Here is a 21,522-nt window from a genome sequence, read left to right as displayed (position 1 = left end):
AAGTTCTCACTAACACAGATTTAGACAGATCTGTGAAAAATATTTGAGAGAAATAGGCATTTTGTGTACATAGAAAAAGTCTTAGATCTTTGAGTTCAGCTCATGAAAAATGGGGGCAAAAACAAAAGTTTTGCGTTTTATAATTTTGTTCAGTATAAGCGGGGGCTGACAAGTTGCTTGGAATTTCAGTGAACCAAAAATGGGTTTTAGCTTTAAATGTGCTGAATCTCTGAAACACAGGGAGAATTTAGAAGGTACATACAGTGTGGGTGCTGCTATGAATTGAAAGCAAGACCCAAGGGTAATAAGGCCATTGTGCTAACCACCAACTAAGCCGTCATCCTACCCACAGCAGCTCATTTCCTGACTGGGAAACCCAATTCTAGCCTTTGTTTTTTTAAGTCTTTATTTTAAGGGCTGACTCACTGGAACCTGCGTGTGGAATAATTCCTAAAATGCTATTGACCTATTTATAGAATTTACCTAATTCAGAACTTATTTATTTATATTCCAGCCAATTTAATTAGGCAAAGAGCAATACTGAAATTGAACTAGCACATAGAAACCAAATAGCAGTCACCTGCCATTGCTCATACTGTTCTAAAATGATGTACTGGGAGCCTTCATTGGTTGCTGTGGGTAATGCACATTGCAAACCATTGCTGATCTTTGCACTGCCTTAAGGAAAACCCAACAATGAGACAATGACCTCAGACTAAAACATTCCATCTCAGGGATCCCTTGGATTGCCGGGAGATCTGGGTGAAAGTGGTAACCTGTTTCCTAGCAACTGCTGAATGGAAAATTATTTTAATTAAAATAAACAATGCATTATAAAATGGTTGGTCACAAATGTCAATTAACAATAATTGTGAGCCTTGTAATTAAATTTTCTGCTAGAAAATAAAATTGAAGACATTAGTTCAGCTTATCATTATATCACAAACTCCCTAATTAAAACTTCAGCACAAAAAAAACAAAAATTTAAAGTAACAGTGTTATTAAAAAAAAAGCACCCCGATTCCCCAGTGCTTATTAGCAAATGCTAACACACGTACTATACGTAGGCCGCACCACACATGTGAGCTATTTCTGAAAACGTCAGAGCCAGAGCAATCATTTTAGCACCAAACCTCCTGTGTAATTTTAAACTGATAACTTGTAAAGCTTTTGAAAGCGTTGCCTATGGAGATTTTTAGGTACCATAATTTGGCATCATTCCCCAATTTTAAACGCAATTTTAAAGCATGACATATTTGAGATCTATTTATTTGGCATAACATCATCTTTTATATTTTACCAAACAATTTAATATTATATTGTGTTTTTATGCATTAAAATGAATTAAAGTGTATCTTTAGATTGTAAGCTCCACGAGCAGGGCCCTCCTGTCCCCTCGGTATTGAAATGTATTGTAATTGTACTGTCCCCCCCCCTCTACAATGTAAAGTGCTGCAAAAACTGTTGGTGCTATATAAATCCTGAATAATAATAATATTCATTTTTTCAAACAAATTTGCTTTTGAAAAATTGCTGTGCGAATATTGTGTGAAAATACACAACACCCACCATTTTATTCTCTAGGGCCTCTGCTAAAAAAATATATAATATTTGGGGGTTCTAAGTAATTTTCTAGCAAACAAAATGTTCTGCAATTATAACTTTGTATCAAATTGTCAACCAGCAGAAAAGCCAGATGGTGGTTGACTCCAATTGCTCTGTAATGTCTGTATCTGGATTACATTCACCCATTATTTGTTATACAAATTGCCTTGACATTCCAGTTCTTTTCATCATACTAATCTATACATGTTTATGTGTAAGGCAACAAATTAAAAGCCTGGTTTGATGGCCTTATCCTTGTGACAATGATATCTGTTTAAGATGCTTCTGAGATCGTTTAGAATTCATTGACGGGTGCAGTTGACCTCTTTGTGGCCTGCATTTGCCCTGCTTCTAACGTGTTTTGCAATCCCATAGATTTGAATGGATATGCAAAAGATCATCTGATGTGTAAAGGCCCATCAACACAGACCCTAACTCATTCATGTTATTGAAAAGGTTCCTCCTTCAGAATATGCATATACAGTAATTGGTAAGGCTGCCACTCATCTTTGGGCTTTGCCCTGGAGTGCTATGGGAAGGAAGACATCTGTCACATTTGCAGTTCACACTTGAGTAGCAGTAGTAACACATTTTTCATATGAAACATACTACCATAATCTGTCAAATCAAGCATTTACAAATTTATAATAAGAGAAATTAGATCATTTTACGCAACATGGAAGCTTTCCACGTTTCGCGATTTTCTGTATAATGAAATTATCATCTACGTACATAAATCACATGTGAATACATACAGTAGATGAGGATTTAGGTAGAAAACTTAAATAGTAGTGCACATTGTGTAGCTCTTTCTCTTAACATAAGCTGACACCTGTGTGACGTAGAAACTGTAATCTCATTTTGATATCAGTCTATGGATGATGTGGAGAGCTCACCTTCAGTTTGAGAATAATCGTTTTATTGAATTATTGCCAGTCAGTGGGGATTGAGGATTTATATGTACAGTAGTCTGTAGTCTGGACACTATAATCTCTTTAGGGCAGGTTCACATCTTCAGTACTGTGAAAAAGTTTTAGGCAGGTGTGTAAAAATTCTGTATATTAGGAATACTTTCCGAAATAGAAGTGCTAATAGTTTATTTTTATCAATTAACAAAATGCAAAGTAAATGAACAGAAGAGAAACCCACATTAAATCAATATTTGGTGTGACCACCCTTTGCCTTCAATACAGCATTAATTCTTCTAAGTACACTTGCACACAGCTTTTGAAGGAACTCGTGGGTAGATTGTTCCAAACATCTTGGAGGACTAACCATAGATCTTCTGTGGATGTAGTTTGCCTCAAATCCTTCTGCCCTTTCATGTAATCCCAGACAGATCAATGATATTGAGATCAGGGCTCTGCAGGGGCCAAACCACCACTTCCAGGACTCCTTGTTCTTTAAACTGAAGATAGTTCTTAATGACATTGGCTGTATGTTTGGAGTCATTGTCCTGCTGCAGAATCCATTTAGTTTTCAGTTCTGAAGAAGTCCGCTGATTGGCGGATGAAATGCAGTGACATCATCACACCCAGAAGGGGAACGATTATGCGTTCCAAATGCCACTACACGTGTAAAGAAGCGAGTGATAGAGCCGGCCGGCTCATGCTCCATACTAATTAGACGGCGGCTAAGGAACCACGGAGACACATACAAGCATTCATGATATCTATAAAGCCTTGGCTAACCACTTCAGCTCCAGAAGGTTTTGCCCCCTTAATGACCAGGCCCTATTTTGTGATTCGACACTGCGTTACTTTAACGGACAATTGCACGGTCGTGCGACGCTGTACTTAAATAAAATTGATGAACTTTTTTTGCACAAATAGAGCTTTCTTTTGGTGGTATTTGATCACCTCTACGATTTTTTTTTTTTTTTTTTTTTGCGCTATAAACAAAAAATCAATATTTTTCACATTTTGCTATATAACATTACCAAAAAAAATGTAAAAATCTAAATTTTTTAACATTTTAGGCCAATTTGTTTTCTTCTACATGTTTTTGGTAAAAAAAAATTGCAATAAGCGTATTTTGATTGGTTTGCGCAAAAATTATTGCGTTTACTAACTACAGGAAAGATTTATGTAATTTTTATTGTTTTTTTTAACTAGTAATGGCAGCGTTCTGCGATTTTTAGTGGGACTGCGACACTGCGGCAGACAGATCGGACCCCTGACTGACATTTTTGACACTTTTGGGGGGACCAGTGACATTACTACAGTAACCAGTGCTAAACATATGCACTCTTACTGTAATAATGACACTGGCAGGGAGTGTGGGTGATCAAGGGGTTAAATGTGAGCCTAGGGGAGGAATTCTAACTGTGGAGGGGCATGGCTTGTGAAATGACCATAGAGACCTGTGTTCCTATATAGAAGGATCACGTGGGCTCTATGATCATTCCAGGGAGAAGAACGGTCAGCTGTGTTTTATTAAAATAGTAAAAAGTATATATTATACTCACAAAACAAGTGTGAATACACACACATCAACATGATTGACATAGAATCTCCAAGGTAGCCAAGGTACTGCACGATGCTGGATGGCATGCAGTGTACCGCATGAAACTGCTGTGGCATACTGACGCGTTTTAAGGGTGAGCCCCCTTCCTCAGGGCCAAGAAATGCTGCTGACTTGGCAATTGGAGCCGCCTGCCCGCTGCATTGGCTTCCCGCTGATGAGCGGAGGCAGGAGCACACCGCTGGCGGCGCGCTCTCGCCCCTAGCCTCCTGCACGCGACCGACCTATAGCTACATTGGTTTGCCCAGGAGTGGCTGCCTGCCGCAGTATAACTGCGGCGGGCAGTCATAAAGCGGTTAAACTGAGTTTTGTACTTTAAGCTGCACTGTTTACTTGAAGCCTACTTCATAAAGACTGTACGATACAGCTGTATATCCCTCTTTTTCTTTTTCAGTATATTTTTAGGCTAGTACCACACCCACTTGGTGAGTCAGCAAGTATGTTAGCCCCTCATACCCGGTTGTATCTCACGCAGTACACATATTTTTTCTGTTTTGTGTTCTTAAGGACATTGGCTGTATGTTTGGGGTCATTGTCCTGCTGCAGAATACATTTGGGGCCAATCACATGCCTCCGTGATAATATGGCATGGTGAATAAATATCTGCCTGTATTCCTCAGCATTGAGCACACCAGTGATCCTGACCAAATCTCCAACTCCATTTGTAGAAATGGAACCCCAAACTTGCACAGAACCTCCACCTTGCTTCACTGTTGCATGTAGATCCTTATTATTGTACCGCTCTATGTGAACCAACTGCCTTTGGCTACAGCCAAATATTTAAAATTTTGACTCATCAATCCATCGCACCTGCTGCCATAATTCTGCGCCCCAGTTTCATATTCATACATATAGCATGGAAACAAGGCTAGGCTGCTCAACTATGCATGAAAATAAAGAAACTGGGGTGCAGAAAAATGTCAGCAGGTATCAGTCAGTCTTAAAGCCAATGTGAGACATCTGCAGGCAGCATCACACTAAAGCCTCTTTCACACGGGCGCACCGCCCGATGGAGTCCATTCTGCTCAGTGGGGGATCGATCTGCCAAGCCCCACTGAGCAGGCGGATGACAGCTCCGTCTCAGCTCTGTGTGCCGAGACGGAGCTGTCAGATCCCCGCTGTCCTCTATGAGGAGATCGGATGAGAACGGATCGCCTGTCAGTTCTCATCCGATCCGATCCTCCAGACGAATGGAAAATAGGGTTTCCATCTGTCCGGATTTCACGGACAGGATCAGGTCGGAGAGCAGCGGGTGTCAGCAGACATGTCTCCGCTGATATCCGCTGCCCCATAAGGATACATGGAGCATCCTATCAGGTCCGCCTGAAAAACTGGCAGGCGGATCGGATCGCCAGTGTGAAAGGGGCCTAATGCTGCAGCATGGAGGTGAGTATGTAGATTTATTTTTCATTAGCCCATACTTCTTGTGACGTTCTTCTTAGGCCCTGTTCACATAGGGGCGATCCGACTTAGAGGGGCGACCTCCGAGGTCGCCGCGCGCTGCTCGCGCGGCGACCTCGGAGCGGCCGCCACGGACTTCATAACATTGAAGTCTATGGCGGCCGCCTCCGGGTCGCCCCAAAGAAGCTCCGGACCCTTTTTCTAAGTCAGAGCGACTTGTGTCGCTCCTATTAGAACGGGTCTGCAGCTTCCCTATGGAAGGCGACCTGTGAGGCGACCAGGTCGCCTCACAGGTCGCCTTAGTGTGAACGGGGGCTAAAGGTCATCTGAAATTTCGACTAGATACATTCTAAGTGTATCAAAACAAAAGAAATTCAAAATCTTACATTTGTTTTCTTTAAAAGCAGTAATATGTGCAGTAACATGTAAAGTAGAAAAGTCTGTCATCTGTAGAAAAGCACCTTGCTCTTTGTGTAGAAGCTGCTGAGTCAGAACTATAGCTCTCCAATAAGAGGGGAGCATGAACTTGGCTGATTGGAGAGCAATAGGTCTAACTCTGGAGGAGGCATGCCAGACCTCTGCAGAGAGACCACTGCCTCACACAGAGAGCAAGGCTCATTCTCTACCTTATGCTGGCAGGGGACAGGCTTTCTACTTGGGCTGTGGCCACTTTCTAAATAAACTGAACTGCAAGACGTGGAACTCTTATTTTTGATGCACCTGGAATGCATTTAATCAATGTAAACTAAAAATTAAATTGGTCTTTATTAAGACAAACAGCTAAGTAGTTTAAACTTCAATGATCAAAGCTAAACTTTGACTGTCACATTGTTCCTTAGTACTTTTTCTGCCTGGTTAATAAATGCTATTCTGTCACTCTGTGCCGATTAAACATTTTGTTTGGCTGAATTATTTAGAAGACTGTGTTTTTCTTTAATTACAAAACTGCATTCTGCATACTATCCTTCAGTAAAAAATAATTGTAATAATTATATGCCAGTGACTGTCTATTATGTGGCTTGATGTATCCCAGTGTGGAGGTGCATATTGTATATTCACAGAACACTCCTGATTATTCTGGGTTACATTTGACAATGGTATTAGTCACTTATCCCCATTTTGTAAAAATTATTGACTGTATACATGCTGCTGTTATTTATAATCTACTTTTAAATTTGTGTATATTCAGTATAGTACAATATACAAAGATATATATATATATAGTGCATTTGGAAAGTATTCATAGAGCTTCCCTTTTTCCACATTTTGTTATTGCAAAATAGATTAAATTAATAATTTTCCTCAAAATTCTACAATACCCCATAATGACAACGTGAAAAAATTTTGTTTGAAATCTTTGCATATTTAAAAAAAATCAAAAAATAATAAAAATCCCATGTACATAAGTATTCAGAAGCCTTTGCTCAATACTTTGTTGAAGCACCTTTGGCACCAATTACAGCCTTAAGTCTTTTTGAGTATGATACCACACGCTTGGCACACCTATTTTTGGGCCGTTTCTCCCATTTCTCTTTTACATGACCTCTCAAGCTCCATCAGGTTGGATGGGGAGCGTCGGTGCACAGCCATTTTCAGATCTCTCCAGAGATGTTTTCTCTGGTTCAAGTCTGGGCTCTGGCTAGGCCACTCAAGGACATTCACAGAGTTGTCCCGTAGTTTTTGTTATCTTGGCTGTGTGCTTAGGGTCGTTGCCCTGTTGGAGGATGAACCTTCTCCCCAGTTTGAGGTCCAGAGCGCTCTGGAGCAGGTTTTCATTAATAATGTCTCTGTACATTGCTGCATGCATCTTTCCCTCAAACCTGACTAGTCTCCTAGTTCCTGCCACTGAAAAAAATCCACACAGCATGATATGCTTCACTGTAGGAATGGCATAGGCCAGGTGATGAGCAGTGCCTGGTTTCCTCCAAACATGACGCTTGCCATTCAGGCCAAAGAGTTCAATCTTTGTTTCATCAGACCAGAGAATTTTGTTTCTCATGGTCTGGGAGTCCTTCAGGTGCCTTTTGGCAAACTGCTGGCGGGATTTCATTAGCTTTTAACTGAGGAGTGGCTACTGTCTGGCCACTGTACCATACAGGCCTGATTAGTGGAGTGCTTTAGAGATTTTTGTTCTTCTGAAAGGTTCTCCTCTCTCCACAGAGAAACGCCGGAGCTCTATCAGACTGACCATCGGTTCTTAGTCACCTCCCTGACTGAGGCCCTTCTCCTCCGATCGCCGGGTGGCCCGCTCTAGAAAGATTCCTGGTGGTTTCACACTTCTTCCATTTACAGATGATGGGGGCGACTGTGCTCATTGGGACCTTCAATGCTGTAGAAATATTTCTGTACTCCTCCTCAGATCTGTGCCTCGATACAATTCTGTCTCTGAGGTCTACAGTTATTTCCTTGGACTTCATCAATTGGTTTGTGTTTTGACATGAGCTGGTAACTGTGAGACCTTAAATAGACAGGTGTGTGCCTTTCCAAATTATGTCCAATAAACTAAATGTACCACAGGTGGACTTCAATCAAGTTGTAGAAACATCTAAAGGATGATTAGTGGAAACAGGATGCACCTGAGCTTGATTTTGAGTGTCACGGCAAAGGCTGTGAATACTTATGTACATGAGATTTTTTTTGAATAAATTTGCAAAGATTTTAAACAAACATCTTTCATGTTGTCATTATGGGATATTGTTTGTAAAATTTTTAAGGAAAATAATGAATTAAATCCATTTTAACACAACAAAATGTGGAAAATTGAAGCGCTGTGAATACTTTCTGGGATGCACTGAATAGCTGGGTGCTTAGGTCTTCTCTATCCTCTCCTCCCAGCTGACGTCAGTGGCCCCTCCTTCCGCAGTGCTCTGAGTGGGGCTGACATCAGCAGGGATCTCGGCCCTTCCCTTGGCAGTGCTCGGAGCAAGAAAGAAAAGCTCAGGCGGATCAGGTGAGCACCCAGCGGTGCTGTAAATAAGGTATTTTTGACAAAAAACTTAAAAAAGGAGACTCACTGGACATTATATAATCTTTTTACAAAACAGAATACATATTTTTACAATGATTTTAACTAAGGTTTATTTTGGGGTTAAAGATGTCATAATAATGACATGATGACAGGGGACTTAGATAAGACATCCCCTCTAAGCTCTAGTGGGTTTTTTGTAGCCAAAGTTAATATAAGACTCAGTCTTATTTTTGAAGAAAACACAGTATATAGCACTACACTGTCTTCCCCATTCCTGCACAGCCATGCAAAATGCATTTTTCACTTGTATCCAGACACAAGAAATCAGTCTCTGGGCTTGTTTTTGTTGTTTTTATTAGGGGTAATAACTTGAATGGCGTACAGGGTTTATGGGATGCCCAACTTAAAGGGAAAACAATGAATGGGGACAACTTACTTCCTCTGTACAAAGTAAGAATCCTGGATTGTTTTCCTGCCTAGACACTCTCAGCCCTTAAGGATCAGCGACAAACGTCCCTTGAGGACTAGGAGCTCCTTTTCCCCTTTAGAAAAATGCACAGCATGTTGTAAACTGCATGCAGGTGTATCTCCTCTACTTTGTGAACTGCTCCCAGCTCCACTGCCTGCAGGTACTACCAGCCTCCTGGCTGTTCTGAAGATCTCCCAGGGAAAGGGTTAAGCACAGCACTGTCCTTCTGAAAGCTTACTACATGTGGCAGTCTCTCCCCTTGAGAATCCCTGAGTGTGCTGATGTACTCACTCTGTCCTCCTTGCTTCCTGCTGCTCCTTAGGCAAGATTCTTTCTCAAACCGTTCTGCTGATAGGATCTTCTCAAGCCAGCTCAAGCCCAGCCTCGAGGTGAGCCCCCCTAGACCCAGGGGTCCCCTCCTAGGCCACCGTCAGCCTCCTCAGCACTTCATACTCCACCCGACTCCTCAGCTGGCATGGCTCCACAATATTTAAGGGCTGACCTAACCATCCTGCCAGGACATTCCACCTGTGGACATTCCACCTGTGGATTGGCCAAGTTCCCTCAAGTATGCAGATCAGAACCCCTGGCCTCCGCCCCCTAACTTCCAGAAGCTTCTACCATCTTCTAGATCCAGGGGGAGGTACCAGAGACCTGCCTCTTTAGAGTCATCCAGCCTGACCCAGAGTAACCTGACCCAATTTCTGACTAACATAACTTACCATGAGTCATAAACTTAAATTTACCTACACTAACACTAGTAGCATACATACATACTGTGTGTGTATATATATATATATATATATATATATATATATATATATACACTCATTTTGAGATGTATTTTTTATGAAAGGAATTTACATTGAATAGAAACTGCCACAAATAATGTGCTGCATAAATAACATTAAAATAGTTTAATCTGGGTAAAAAATGTGTAGCTCAGGGGTTATTGCATCAGACCATATCCCCAGTGGATGAGGTTCTTGGTCCAAGCTGGGGCTATAGGTGTGTACTAAAGTCCTACCAAGTTTCTCTGAGGCTCCTTGCAGACTGGCAGTTAACCTCAAGACAGGTGGCCAATAGAGGTCTGAAGAGTTGACATCTAACAATAGCTTTACATATAGACAGCTGATTCTAGGGCCATGGGATCATGGGGTTACTGTGTAACTACTTCTTCCCCCTTATCAGTTATATTCACATTATAAACCTCCTATTTTCAGATCCTTTATCTGTTATAATGGTCATTATTTGGCTTATTGATCAGAAACAAATTAGCCTTCTTTTGTTAATGGACGAATGAGTCCTCTTTTGTTAAATAGATTTAAACCTGGACCCTGTGGACACTTTTTTGCAGATAGTAGAAAACTTGTTTAAAGGACGCATATCACACAAAAGAGTAGTAATTAATACCTGAATTCCTTTTGTATTTTGCATGCATTAAGTTATACTTTCTCCATTTACAAGCAGGTTAAGCTGTCCAGAAATAGTGACTGACACATGGTTTGGGTCAAGTTAGAAGGAAAGTTCAGGAATGTAAAAAAAACAAACAATTATACTCACCTAGGTTGATGCAGCATTGATCCAGTGCTGCATCTGTCCCCCGACGTCTCTGCAGTCAGAACTGAGCAATCAAAGACCACTGATTACTCAGTTCTCCCCTCTACTGTGAGCAGAGAGCTATGACTATCAGTCAACGACTCTCAGCTCTCCCCTCCAGCGGATCGCTGAGAGGCTGAGCCAGATGTAGGTTCAGGCATCTGGGTGGATCCTGACTATATGGTCCAGATTTTTCCCGAGCCTGGGACGGCTGAGTGACGTCAGCCGACAGCGAGCTTTAGCTCATTTTAGTGCTGGCTGTACTATAAATTATAAATGTTACAATAAAAATCATACCTACAACTTCAATTTTAGTTATAGAAGATTGGTGGGTTAAATTACCCCTGGGTATTTTACACTTGTTTGGGATTCCGCAGCAAGATTTCTGTATCTGACCTACCTAGCCAAAAGTGTTCTTGAGAGACAAGAAGGCCAGGGGTCATACACCCACCAGCATCCAACTAAAATGAAAACATGATTAGCTATTTGTCAAACTGACAGATATAATATAGCAATAAGGCAATGTATGTGTGTTGCCACCTTTTGTCCTATCACATACAGAGGCAGTGTAACATGGTGACAAGACAGAATGATGAAAGCGAGGACGGCATGCTAGATATTTCTGGCTCAGATCCTTGGAGATGTCACCCCAGAGACTCGGTGAGGCTTGGCAGGCTGTAGATGTGGTCGCAGCAGATTCCACACACCTCTAGATACTGTGTTATCTGATCTGTGTGAAAACTCTAGTGACAAAGCCACATGATCTCAACAATGTATGCCCAAACCTTATTGTGTTACACTGCCACTAATCAACCCATGACTGATGTCACTGTACTGGACACACCGTGTGTTTATACTTTTTAAACTGGATTGTATTGGAGTCAAACATGTGCATCTTGTAATTCATTTCATTTGAAAAAGTGCTGTATAGAGCATAGATAAAATGTCAGTAAATCTAGAATACATTTCTAGCATTGTGTATCTTTTCTTTTTTTATAAATTCATTTTCTATAAAAAAGCCTGTTGATCCTGCCATTGACCTACTCTTGCCTTGTAGTGGCAACAATCTGCAGGGTCACCTTCATTCTGCAGCATTTCCACTGCTTGTGTGCATGCAATGTCTGCAGCTTCCTCTGCCATGCTCTTTTTTTGTGTTCAATCCCTATTTTATATGTTTTCGAGAAATGTATAAAACAACTTGCATTTCATGAGAAAACTCTGTTACACTGATGGGTACAGGCAGACATATTGAAAAAAAAACATTAGTGTTCTTTTTCAATCTGCACTGCCAAAAATCAAAAATTGTGACAAAAAGTGTAAAAAATAGATGAAAAAAAATTACCTACTCACCTACTATACTAATCATCAAATACAGTGAAGTGCACAATTACTCATATAATACAAAAACAAAGTCCATGCATGAATTGTAGACACTACTGAAATATTAAAAAAATGACCATAAAATTAAATTACGATTATAAACAGGCCAGCACCCAACATTGCTCTAAGTGTACAAAAATCTCTCTAATTCTTCTCGTGACAACTGCTCACCCACCACCAGGTAAAAAGCCTTTTCACCTCCAACACAATATTCACACATTCATCTGTGTTTTCCAATTGGTAATCTCTCAAGGCAGTAACCCCCTCTCTCCTTTTAAACTCTGGATATCGGCTCCTTCTCCTTCCACTTCAACTCGTGTAGTATCCACCATATGTTAAATGGGACAAAAGGGCAACAACATAGTGCTCTCTACGTAAAAAAGATTTATTATCCCCCACAATTTAAAAACACTTACAGGAAAAGCTAAAAAAGTGCGCTTTTAAGATCAAATCACCAGCCAGCTCACCACTACACGTTTACTGCGGAGGTGGCGTGACATCACGGGCTTGGCTCCTCCCACCTAGACGCATTGCGCCCCCAGATTGGGCTTCCTCAGTAGGCCTGAAAAAACATGGCTACTCTTTACATGGCTAGCACACGATTGGATGAAGTCAGTACAGTTTCACCTCATTCTTTAGACAAATTTTCTTATTGCATAGTGAATTTTTACGTAGCCTATTCAATAAAGTGAATGGGTTGAAGCTGTGCTGGTTTCAATCTCATGTCTTTTTTTAATTTGCATGTACATGGTTGGGTATTCCTGGCCAAGTGTTCACTTTCTTTTACCCCATTCACTAAGATAAATAAAAGTTCACCTTTTAAAATGAAATATCACAGTGAAAAATAAACCTGTCTGACTCCTTTAGTAAATCAGGGTCAATGTCTACCAAACCTGCAAGTTGAAAAAATGTAAAATAAATAAATTAAAAAGATCTGTATGTAAGTAACTCTTTATTAAATATTATTAATGTTTTAATTCATTTAATAATTAGTTAACCTTAATTAGTCTTTATAAATTAATTTCTATGCTTATCTATGTTTGCCAATTTTGAGGTTTATTTTTTTCTAGTATGTCTTCATTTTATTGAATTGTTTTCATTTTCTTATATTTTTTTCCCCCCACAAATGCTAAAAAAATGGTTTCCTTTATTAATAAATTTCCCAGTGGCTTGTTCCAGAAACAAGGCTAATCTTAGAAAAAAAATTGTATTTTTTCAAGAGGCAATTGATCTGGTCATACTCGTATAATATTAAGGGAAACATGCTCAGTTTTGCCATGTTCTTTATACCTAAACTACACTATATACTGTATACCACAACTCCCCCCAGTTCAGTTTCTTATTGACCAAAGGTTGGTCATGTGATACTCTTCTGGGTGACCTCTCCCATCCCCATGAATAAGCTTCAGTGGGCAGAGTGAAACACAGTGGGGGCGTGGCTTGATGGGGGTCCAGGCTGAGACTGGCACTTGTCTACCCACAGCGGGTCTTGTTCTGATGTACAGCTCCCTGGATCTTCAGCTCTTATCTGGGCCTCCTCAGGACAGTGTTTTATGAAGCGCAAATAAATATTGCAGGTTGTAACAAGAGGTAGTCCATATAAGATATTTTTTAATTTTAAATAATTTAAAGTATAACCCAGCCAAGCAATATTTGTATCTAAAATGGTCACATAATAAAACACTTTTCTAATGCGCTAATCCAGGCAAGCTTACAAACTTTATGTGAAAATATATTTTCCTATGTTCTATACCTTGCATTAGTTCTGTTATGGTAATGACAGAAGTGTGCCTAACTCAAGCCAAAACTTATTTTTATATATATTTTATTTTGGATAGAGTAGGAAAGGGTTAGAACTCCTGATAATGTTTTTTTTTGCTGTACACACTCACCAGTCCAATTCATGACCACACACCCCCTTGCCTTTTCGACTGTCATAGAAACTAGAAGTGGGGGGGAATTCTCCCCAATGATATGAAAGACAGAATTAAAAAAACAAAAATGGACAGATCCATTCAAATATGAACCTTTCAATATGTTCTCCTACATGGTGCTTGCAGCCTCATTGCTTCCGTTTACATCCTGCTGTACATTCTATAGGGAAAATGACAGCTACACAGTTTGGAATAATGGCTCTATAAAAATAGGCTATAGCTGTGATGCGGACCATATGTGAAACCCGTGACTTGGTCCAATAGTACAACGGTATCATTTGCACTCTCTAGTGTCTCTACCCAATGTCCTCAAATGACAAACAAACCAATATGATGTTTTCCCAGGGCCTACCAATGTCTTAAATTGTGTGAAATCATAACTAGATACATTTAGTAAATGACTGTTATACTTCAAAACTGCACTAAAAAAAGTACAGTAAAACCTTGGTTTGAGAGTAACTTGGTTTGAGAGCGCTTTGCAAGACAAGCAAATTTTTAAAATAAATTTTGACTTGATATACAAGCGATGTCTTGATATACAAGTAGCGTCATGTATAAAAAAGAAGAGAGGAGCCTCTAAAGTGTAGCAATATTGTTACATTTAATGAAGGTTCAATATTTAGCAACTCACATGGTTGATGATTAAAACAGGCACATCCAAGTATGCAGGCATCTGGGGTAAAGCTGTCCACATAGACCATCCTCTGCACAGCCATCTTCATCATCCCTTCCCCGCTGCACTCCACGAGTGATTCAAAGCCTCACTTTCAGATCCCTCTACTGCAGGCTATTCTTCCCGGTCACGATTGCAGACTGACAGTGGTGAGAGCTGGTGGTTCAGAAGATGGTCTATGTGGACAGCTTTACCCCGGATGCCTACATACTTAGGTGTGCCTATTTTAATCATCAACCATGTGAGTTGCTAAATGTTGAACCTTCATTAAATGTAACCATATTGCTACACTTAGAGGCGCCTCTCTTCTCTCTTATATTCTGTAGCTCTGCTAGATTTTGCTTTTAATCCCCTTGGGAAGGCTGCATATTGTGGATGGACATTTTATGGTTACACAACCTATCACATTGCTATAATCTTTGTATATAGACTATAAACTGAAGGACTTGTGGAAAGAATCATCTGATTTTCCATTATTTCTTATGGGGAAATTTGCTTTGATATAAGAGTGCTTTGAATTACAAGCATGTTTCCAGAACGAATTATGCTCGCAATCCAAGGTTTTACTGTATATTATTTTCTATGACTTTGTTCACACTGCTGTACGTACATAAGGCGCAGTTTCTTGAGGGTACTAAAATACCCTTGATTATAGCATGTTTTATTCAACTCATTTAAGGATTAAATAATTCCTTTCTTGGAAGGATGCATTTCATTTTCCTGAAAAGGAAATGTAAGTACAGTAGTATAGCCATACAGCATAAAATATGTGCATTTACAGCACCAGGGAGCCCCAGCTGCAGCCTATTTCTGTCCCTATTACAATATTACAAAAGACACTGTGCACCTGTAATCTCCATTACACACTTGCATGCATAGATGTATTTTCCCAAATGCATAAGAGTTGTATTCTGGAATTTTTTTTTTTTTAGTTTATGCCCGTACGTGTATAATTGGGAGCACCCGTGTTTACACAAGATTAAAGGAGCACAGTGTATTTTTTAATACACTAATATGGACCGTAATATGCTGCAGCTGTAAATGCAGGTGTATTTTATGCTGTATGACCATACGCCTGAATGTACATCTGTGTGCATGCAGCTTTACCCCTTAATTTGAATAGCTATGTTCATTCTCTCCTTCATAATGTCATAGTACTAACACAACCATTTGCTAGCTTGCTAGGTAAAATAATGACCCATCCACAGAAAACCTTCCAGAAGCGTGCATATGTCCTTTCTCCACTGAATGCCCCTCATATTTACAGTATATTAATACAATATGCAATGCGGGACAGGATGAAGAATGACCACAATCTTCTGTGCTTTGGGACGTTTCAGATTTCATCATTGCCACATTAAATATGCATCACTGGAAATATCTAATACATTTCTTCTATCTCTCATATCATCAAATCATGCTTTGTTTTTTATACTTTTTTTCTGGTTTTCCTGCATCTAAGCTGCATGAGCAGTTCTTAGTTTTTATCCTTAACTTTGAGGATTAGGGTAACCACACCATTATGTGAGGATCATTAGGGTAACTGTGAATATTCCAAATGGCAAAAATAATAGTGAGACCAATGTGTGGTGAGTCATCTCATCTGTCCATTCTCAAACCTGATGGAACCTGCTGAGGTTACTTGCTTTCCTTTTCTGAGTAAGGAGAAGGATCCACACCTGCAGGTTGAAGGGCCCTTTTGTTTGAGGAATAAAATAGGTATGCACCCTATAATGCATTTGAGTGGGCACTGGAGTAACAGGAAGCCTAGAAATTTAGCTTTTTGGGGCAAAGAAAAAGCATACTTGGAATTTCAATTATCACATGGCTATTCCACCAAATATACCATTTTACCTTTTCTATTATTTTTCTGTTCTAAAAAGGCATGTGAGGGTGGTTGAACTTGCCAGTACAAATGTGAATTTCTTTTTCTATGCACCTTCATAATAAAATCACTGGAAAGTGCATAGTTATGGAGAGCAGAAGGGCATCTTAGATGGTGGCAAAAATAGTAGATTAGATTAGAACAAAAATCCAACACAGCTTTGTTTATTTTACCCAATGTCAGTTGGCCAGGGATGTTTGTGAAGGTTTTTTGGGTCCCAATAGACAGGGGTGCCATTGTCTGATTGGCCAATCACTGCAATGGTATCTGTGTCATAACCAAGCATCTTGGAGTTCTGTACAGTTGTCTCTGGAATGATCAATGAGGAAAAAACATTACCCACAGTTGACTAATTTGCTAGGCTGATTGACAGGTTCTGTATCCTACCTACAGAACCTGTTATTTAAAAAAAAAACAAACAAAAAAAAAAAAACATCTTCAAGCCCATAGAAAATTGGATAAATACATTATTTACAGACAAGTGGTAATCTGAAATAAAGTTTATGTAGTAGGAGCAGAACCATATTTCTAACAAAGTTGAAGTCTTGCTTGTCACCACTGAAATAATTGGATAGTTATAATTAGAGGCATTGTCAGAGGGTAGCTATGCATGGTCTACACAGCGGCAGAAGCATTAAAGAATTTCAAATGAAAGTATTAAGCTGTAGAGGCAGCAGTAAATTAGGTGGTAAATTACCACACATAATTCCCAATGTAAATTTACAGTTATGCCAGCCCTAGTTATGGTGATATTACTTTTATTCAGTATTTGGTAAATATTTTTTCAATCAATAACTTTGCTTTATGGTATATTACCATTTCAAATGTTTTTGTAATAACCCAACACCCCCTACAATCACAAGTTAGCAATTGTTTTTCTAGCCAACCTTCCAAATTTTACCAATTAACTGGATTTGTGGACTCAACTGAATATGCCCATAACTGGTCAAATGAAATCATTCTCTTAATTTTCTCATTACAGGAAATGGCGGGAGCTTCAGTGAAGGTCGCGGTCAGAGTGCGGCCATTCAACTCACGTGAAATTGGAAAAGATTCAAAATGCATTATCCAGATGACTGGCAACACAACCAGTAAGTAACAATAACTAATATTAATGAAACATTGTCATTTGTGAACTGATTCAAACAAATGGGTGAAGAATGGAGCTACAGTATATACATAGGTACAAAGTTGGTAAGGTTGTATAAAAACATCCGTTCATCCAGTTCAACCTAAATGTGCGTGAGTTTATGTCGCTACCAATGTTCATATCCCTGTGCATTGTGCTTGCTAAGAAACAGATTTTTGTTTGTTATATTAACCTTCTAGAGAAAAGAGAAACAAATTGCATAAACACCCAACTCTTCATCTTGATTTACAGTTTAGAGAAACAATAGTGCAGCGCTCAAAGTGATATGATAAACAAAAAAATATTATAAAACCTCAATTTAGGAATAAGTTCCCAATAGCACCAAATATAAAGTGAATTAAACTGTTCTTTTTGAGTCCATTGAGTAATATACCAGTGATCCAACAAACAAAGGAATCTTAAAGTGGAGTTCCACTCAAAAGTAGAACTTCCGCTCATTTAGTTCCTCTCTCCCCCCCCCTCCGGTGCCACATTTGGCACCTTTCAGGGGGGAGGGGGGAAGGGGTACCTGTTTTTAACAGGTATCCTTCCCCACTTCCGGTAGACAGCGTCGCGGCGCCGTCCACCGGAAATTTCATCCTCCTTCTCCTTCCCCCGCCACCGAGCCTATGAGAATGCGCAGCACACTTCGCACATGCGCAGTAGGGAACCGGCTGTGAAGCCGAAGGGCTTCATTGCCGGTTTCCCTTAGAAAGAATGGCGGTGACAGCACCCGGCAGCCGATCCGAAAATCAGCTGGGGTGCTGACATGGTGGGCTGCCTGGACAGGTAAGTGACTATATATTAAAATTCAGCAGCTACAGTATTTGTAGCTGCTGACTTTTAATTTTTTTTTTTTTCCCCGGGCTGAACTCCTCTTTAAATAAAACAAAACCAAAATGTATATGCACAATCCTAAAAAAAATCAGGAGTGTGGTGCAATCCATAAAATTTCAAACCAAAGTTCATAAATAATTCAGAAAAATCTTAAGGTGAAATAGTCCTTCATAGGAAATAAATCCCATGGGTTGAGTAGAGGTCACCGGTGAAGAGGCAAAATGTGATCAAACTTCACCATCTCTGTGTGCTGCACAACCATAATGTAAAGTCTGCATGCTTCCAGAAAGTGTGGACTCATATACTATTATAAACTGTGCAGTTATGGGGAATCACTCCAATCATATCCAGTGCTCCCAGATAGTTGATAGGGAAATCACTAGCCCAGAAATGGATGAAAGGATCCACTTTTAGATGGCAAGCTCCTGACCGGCAAATCTCTGTCTCTGAGTGCAGTTTTTTATACTTTCCACCGATTCACAGTTTAGGCCTATGGTATATGGTATGGCTACTTACTGCAGTCATACTATTATCAACGTCTCCCGAAAACAATATACTAAATACACACTAATTTCCACAAGATTCCCTTGGGGCCATTTTATAAATACTGAAGCAAATTAAATTGGAACAAAAATTAAGGTTTTTTTTTTTTTCAAACCAACCAATTGGAGAAAAAGAAAAACTTAATTAGTTACAATCAGTAATTCCTAGTAATTTGAAATTGTGCCGCCTATTTGTCTTCTAATTTATGATACACCTAGCTATACTATGTGTATTTTTATTTAAAAGTCCACTTTAAAATGCTGTTAAAATCCCTACACGTTTGCTGAAAATGATGTCAGCTATTTGTTTCTCCCTTTCTGAGATCATGTGATAGCCTTTGTCATGTTCCTTGTAATGAATGAGCTTTGTACACTGGTCACGTTTTTTCTTCCATAGTAACCAGCAGAGGAAGTCATTATTTGGAAAGGATCCATATGCATTCTGGGATTTGTAGGCTTTAGCTTGTCCTCCATTCTCTGTCGATGTAAACCTGTATGTCCATGACCTCTCCGTTTTCCTATGTCCTTTGGTTCAATCTTTCAAACGCACGGCTTTGTGTCTGTATGGTGTCACAGGGATTTGGCATCAGTCAGGACATGCTGACTGGGCACTGTTTTCCTGAGAGAACAAAGAGAGCCTGTGTGCCCACATAATCCCACACTGTTGAGAAGGGAGAGAGGAATGGAGGGCAGTCACTATTAGCGAGGAATATATGAAAATTAAATCCTAGTTAACAAAAATGCTGCACAGAGAAAGATCTACATATCTACAGTTCAGTAATGTTGGCAAGCTGCAATTAGTAGATTGTCAGGACGTATGGAATCCATAGATTAAGAGTGAAATGCAGTCTGTTACATTGGGACCAATAGTAACCCATGTGAGAGGTGTCTAAAGGACGCAAAGTACTCACTACACACTCTACCCAAAAAGCACCCAAGTGCATAAATGTAAATGGAACCTAAATCTGCTGTTTGTAACTAACTAGATACATCTTTTGTTGCAAATTCTACAACCTACAACCTGGAGCATCGGCAACTCATCAGCTTCCATCTTCAGCTTATTCAATGAAGCTTTAAAAATGGAAGATAGAAGCTGACTGGTTGACATGCACAGCTGCTTCAGATTCTAGCAATAAACAATTTTCATAGCGTTCTTTTTCATTAAATATTTGATTTCTCCTTTTTTATGTTTTTTTGTATCTACATGCTGCTGATCTTCTACAGTCTCTTTGCAGCCAGTTTCTGTTTACGTCCATGCTCTCTAACAATGGCTGCACTTTTCTCTGGAGTCCAGCTTTCGTATCTACATGCTGCTGATCTTCTACAGTCTCTTTGCAGCCAGGTTCTGTTTACGTCCATGCTCTCTAACAATGGCTGCACTTTTCTCTGGAGTCCAGCTTTCTGGGCCGTTTCACACCAGGAGTCATAGAGGAACTCCCTGTACATTCCTGTGTGATGTACATGCAGTTCTATGCACATCACCAAAAGTAGTGCATGCACTACTTATGGAAACTCATTACAACTGGATCACATGGTACTTCTGTACCATGCGATTAGGTGCTGGCAAAAGCATTGTATTAGCCCCCTGTTTGGGGTGTCAATAATTAATATTGACACCTGAGAAAATGATGTCAGACAAATAGTAAATGCCCAATGTAGATGGTGCCACATCCCTAAGAAGAATGAAGGTACAAAATATAGCGGATGGGACTTTTTAGGTACAAAGAAACTTTTCAACCATAAAAATGCAAAAAGTTTTTTATACATCACATTAAAAACAGGTACAAAGATTAAAAACATGTAAATCCCCTGTACAAATTGGTCACACGTGTATATACATGAATACCCCAAGACCACACTGGGATCATGATTGTGGAAGTGCACCCCAATGCATAATACTCATGGGTTTGTTATCTTATATAATTCACAAAATATACAATACGGTTAGCCATATCTTTATACTAGTTGGTTAAGATGTTGTCTTTTGTAGAACCTACCCTTTTGCAGTCTCCCTGAAGAAGATATTGAAAGTTGAAACACATCAGGGTGCATTTCCACACTCAGGATCCCAGTGTGGCCTTGGGGTATTCATGTATCCAGGGCCGTCTTTTCCATTGGGCACGCCCGGCGGTTGCCTGGGGGCCCCACTTGCCAAGGGGCCCCACACACAGGGTGGCAATTACACTGTCCTCCCCAGGCCAGTCTCCAGATTAGTTTACCTGGTGGTCTAGGGGCCCCCCCCCCCCGTTGTCCCCGGGCCCCCCCCCGCTGTCCGCCGGTGACTCTGAGTTTCCCTGCACACTGGTTGCTAGGGAAGGCCAGCAGATTGGCATCTAGCAACCAGTGACGTCCTGAGAGGACCCGTCATGCACAGCGGAGGAGGATCCTCCTCGTCGGCTCGTCCTCCTCTCTCCGAGCCTAGAAGATGGGCTTCACCCACCTCTTCCCTTCATGTGCTCTGCAGCCGTTGTTGAAGGTGAGCAGACTGCTGGAGCTGAGTTGATTTCTTTTTTCTCACTCTCTCTCCATCGACTGTCTGTGCCATCCTTTTCCTGCCCTAGATAGATCCTCTGTGTG

At 40.2% G+C, this 21,522-nt stretch overlaps 1 protein-coding gene across 7 annotated transcripts in view; it reads left to right on the top strand.

The window, feature by feature from the left end:
- The window catches only part of KIF1A (kinesin family member 1A), a 234,155-nt gene that overhangs the window by 65,696 nt on the left and 146,937 nt on the right, over positions 1-21,522 (top strand). For all 7 annotated transcript variants that reach the window (XM_082249386.1, XM_082249385.1, XM_082249384.1 and 4 more), the window contains exon 2: positions 17,420-17,528. In XM_082249386.1, coding sequence (XP_082105512.1) covers positions 17,423-17,528 — 106 coding nt within the window. In that variant the 5' untranslated portion in view covers positions 17,420-17,422. The remainder of the gene's footprint in view (positions 1-17,419; positions 17,529-21,522) is intronic.

The sequence above is a fragment of the Pelophylax lessonae genome, assembly GCF_965119305.1.
Source record: "Pelophylax lessonae genome assembly, chromosome: 3".
Classification (NCBI taxonomy): domain Eukaryota; kingdom Metazoa; phylum Chordata; class Amphibia; order Anura; family Ranidae; genus Pelophylax; species Pelophylax lessonae.
This window is presented reverse-complemented; position numbering and strand designations above follow the sequence as displayed.